This window comes from Acyrthosiphon pisum, chromosome X (genome assembly GCF_005508785.2).
Source record: "Acyrthosiphon pisum isolate AL4f chromosome X, pea_aphid_22Mar2018_4r6ur, whole genome shotgun sequence".
Taxonomy (NCBI): Eukaryota; Metazoa; Arthropoda; class Insecta; order Hemiptera; family Aphididae; genus Acyrthosiphon; species Acyrthosiphon pisum.
In genome coordinates, this window is record NC_042493.1 from 111,087,740 (window position 1) to 111,089,172 (window position 1,433).

Here is a 1,433-nt window from a genome sequence, read left to right on the forward strand (position 1 = left end):
GCAATATAATTCTATAAAATAAATACATATAGATACATAATATATTAACCAATAAAATACATAAAAACATATAAGTGTAGTGTATAATATATATTTATATGAAAAAAAAACGTGAAAAAAATGCAAAAACTGCTCGAAACCAAATGAGCAATCCACCTATACAGCGGATAGAGTGGTATGTGCCGTCGCGTGTCCAGTACTCTTTTTTGTGTAAAATGTGTAATGTTTAAAACGGTGTTGAAGTGTCTAGCTATAATCAGTCATCTCAAGTCAAAATCGATTAACTTTCAAGTTACCCACCTAGGTAGGCAATCCGAGTTAGTTGGATCGCAGTCAATGTGCAACAGCAAATCGGGTAGACAATCCACCTGCGGTGGATTGCTGACCCGATGACGAACGGCTATAAGTGAGAACACATCAGACAACGGCTGAGACGCGATTGAGCATAAAACACCATTTTTGCGATACGATTGAGCCAAATTGTCGGTGTATCAAAGAAAATCGGAATACAAAAGAAAACCTACACGATTAAGCATAAAAAACTCTACAACGTTGCCATTTTCCATTTTAAACTATATTATATTATTATACAAAAATATTTATTTAAATAATCATAATAATTCAAAATATAACATATCAAATGTTCTTTCATAGACATACATACAATATACAAGATATTAAAAAATTTATAGGAAGTTAATTGATACATTTCACACAAAAGTTAATGGTTGAGAAAACGCTTGACCACAGATATCACATTTGAATGGGTTTTCCCCGCTGTGTGTCCTTGTATGCACTGTTAAATTTGTTGATTGAAAAAAATTCTTAATTACAGATATCGCATATGAATGGCTATTATCCGGTGTGTGTCTTTTTGTGTCTGTTTAAAGATTGTAAATAAGAAAACGCTTGACCACAGATAACACACTTGAATGGTGTTTCTCCTGTGTGTGACCTTTCGTGTGTTTTTAAAGATTGTAAGAGAGAAAACGCTCGACCACAGGTACCACATTTGAATGGTTTTTCTCCGGTGTGTGTCCTTGTATGCCTTGTTAAATTTTGTGATTGAGAAAATGCTTTACCACAGATATCGCATATGTATGGCTTTTCTCCGGTGTGTGTCCTTATGTGAAATGTTAAAGTTGATAATTGAGTAAACGTTTGATCACAGATATCACATTTGAATGGTTTTTCTCCGGTGTGTCTCCTTGTATGCGCTGTTAAAGTTGATGAACGAGAAAACGCTTGATCACAGATACCACATTTGAATGGTTTTTCTCCGGTGTGTGTCCATGTATGCTCTGTTAAAGTTGATGAACGAGAAAACGCTTGACCACAGATATCGCATATGTATGGCTTTTCTCCGGTGTGTGTCCTTATGTGAAATGTTGAAGTTGATATTGAGTAAACGTTTGATCACAGATACCACATTT

At 34.8% G+C, this 1,433-nt stretch overlaps 1 protein-coding gene across 1 annotated transcript in view; it reads right to left on the reverse strand.

Annotated features, from left to right (window-relative positions):
- Positions 1-855: 855 nt before the first annotated feature.
- Positions 856-1,433, reverse strand: part of LOC115033214 (zinc finger protein 3-like) — a 1,386-nt gene continuing 808 nt past the window's right edge. Inside the window, exon 2 of the mRNA XM_029485404.1 lies at positions 856-1,375. Within this exon, the coding sequence (XP_029341264.1) occupies positions 856-1,375 (520 nt within the window). The remainder of the gene's footprint in view (positions 1,376-1,433) is intronic.